Raw genomic sequence first — 2,193 nt, forward strand, 5'->3', positions numbered from 1 at the left:
CAGCCTCAATCTTTATAGGATCCACCTTAATACCATCCTTTCCCACTACATGACCTAAAAATTGAACTTCATCCAACCAAAATTCGCACTTCGAAAACTTAGCATATAACTGCTTCTCTCTTAGTCTTTGCAGGGCAATCCTCAGATGTTCAGCATGATATTCTCTAGTCTTCGAATATATGAGAATGTCATCAATAAATACAATCAAGAACTTATCCAAGTACTCCTTGTACACCCGGTTCATTAGATCGATGAAAGCAGCTGGGGCATTGGTCAATCCGAATAACATCACCAGGAACTCATAATGTCCATATCTGGTTCTGGATGTAGTCTTGGGTATGTCTTTAGGCTTAATCTTCAACTAATGGTAGGCCGATCTCAAGTCAATCTTCGAGAAACAGCATGCTCCTTTAAGCTAGTCAAACAAGTCATCTATCCTTGGTAGGGGATACTTATTCTTGATGGTCAACTTATTTACTCTCAATAATTATTACATAATCTCATGCTTTCATCCTTCTTCTTTACAAATAGCACTGGTGCACCCCATGGGGATACACTTGGCCTAATCACACCTTTGTCAATAATTCCTAAAGTTGCTTAGCTAGCTCTTTCATTTCTACAGGGGCCATCCGATATGGAGCCTTTGATACTAGTTCTGCTATGGGAACTAAATCAATAGAAAACTCGATCTCACGATCTGGTGGTAATCCTGGAAATTCGTCTGGAAAAATGTCTGGAAATTCTCTTACTATTGGAATCTCATCCAGATTAGGTACCTCTTTCTCAGTATCTACTACATGTGCTAGGTAAGCTTCGTATCCTTGTCTTAATAATTTCTTTGCCTTTAATATCGAGAGGAATTTCTTTTCTTGCCTTTGTCCTTGATAATTTATCTTAACATTATCCTCTATAAACATCACAATCCTTTTCTTCTTGCAGTCAATTTTTTCCTTATATTGGGACAACCAATCCATTCCTAAAATCACATCGAACTCTCCTAGCTCAAAGGGTATTAGGTCAGCCAAGAAAGAATGCCCGTGGATTTCCAAGTGATGCTTAGGGCAATACTGAATCACTAAAATTATATCCTGATTAGTTGCTTCTATCGTCAAAAGTTCAGCCAAGTCTTCTAACATTAAGTCCATTTTAATCACACAATCCTTTGTTATAAAAGACTTAGATGCTCCTGAATCAAACAAAAATTTAACAGGTATGGAGTTAAGAGAGAGCATACGTGCAACTACATCTGAGTCCTAGCATTGGACCTTTTGGTCATCTTGAAAGTTCTGGCTTTAGTTGTGCTGGATGTCGTCCTTGGGATGTAGTGCCTTGAGTAGCTATCTTACAATTCCTAGCGAGATGCCCAAACTTACCACAATTATAAAAAGTAACTACGGGTTTCTTCGAGTTACATTCCAATGCATAATGACCCTTTTGATGACATTTGAAACACTAAACATCCCTTTTGCATGAGCCATTATGCCTTTTTCCACATATCTTACAATCCACCGCTGAGTTTGCTGACTGGGTTGGAGTGGAGGCAACTGAAGTGGTAGTAGGCCGGGCCTGAGGAAAAGTCTGTCTTCCGAATCTTTTATTCTTGTTTTGTCCAAACCGCTTCTGAAACCTTTGACTGGATCCTCCTGGGTTTGTCTCATCAGTAATACCTTCAGACTTTCTCTTCTTATCACCCTTTTCCTTGGCAGCTAACTTCTGATCACTTTTGATTACTAGGGCGGCTTGAACTAGAGAGAGATATCTCTTGAGCTGCAAGGCTACAACCTCACTACGGATTTCTGGCTTCAATCACTGCTGGAACCTCTTCGCTTTCTGAGCTTCAGTACTCACATACACGGGTACCAATCGGGCCAACTCCGTAAACTTGGCCTCGTACTCGGCCACACTCTTTTCATCCTGCTTTAATTCCAGAAACTCAACCTCCAACTGGTTTTGCAAACAATCCATAAAATACTTTTCCAAAACCAATTCTGTAAACCTGGTCCATGGAACATGACCTTCTCCTTCCAAGGCACGAGTGGACTCCCACCAATAATTTGCTTCACCCTTCAGAAAATAACTTGCATAGTCTAATCTGAGGTTATCACTTACTTGAGTGAGGGTAAAGGCTTTCTCCATTTCCTTTAGCCAAATTCTGACAGAAACATGGTCCACTTCGCTCTTAAACTCTGGGGG

General features: G+C 40.4%; 1 protein-coding gene across 1 annotated transcript; it reads right to left on the reverse strand.

Moving 5' to 3' along the window:
• Positions 1-587: 587 nt before the first annotated feature.
• On the reverse strand, positions 588-1,145 carry LOC141700288 (uncharacterized). Its single transcript, XM_074504085.1, has one exon. It carries the CDS (start codon positions 1,143-1,145, stop codon positions 588-590), a length of 558 nt encoding a protein of 185 aa, XP_074360186.1.
• Positions 1,146-2,193: the final 1,048 nt, after the last annotated feature.

Source organism: Apium graveolens, chromosome 2, assembly GCF_009905375.1.
Source record: "Apium graveolens cultivar Ventura chromosome 2, ASM990537v1, whole genome shotgun sequence".
NCBI lineage: Eukaryota > Viridiplantae > Streptophyta > Magnoliopsida > Apiales > Apiaceae > Apium > Apium graveolens.

Excerpts from the sequence above, each read along its gene's own strand:
- LOC141700288 (XM_074504085.1), bottom strand. The coding sequence starts at position 1,145 with ATGGACTTAATGTTAGAAGACTTGGCTGAACTTTTGACGATAGAAGCA.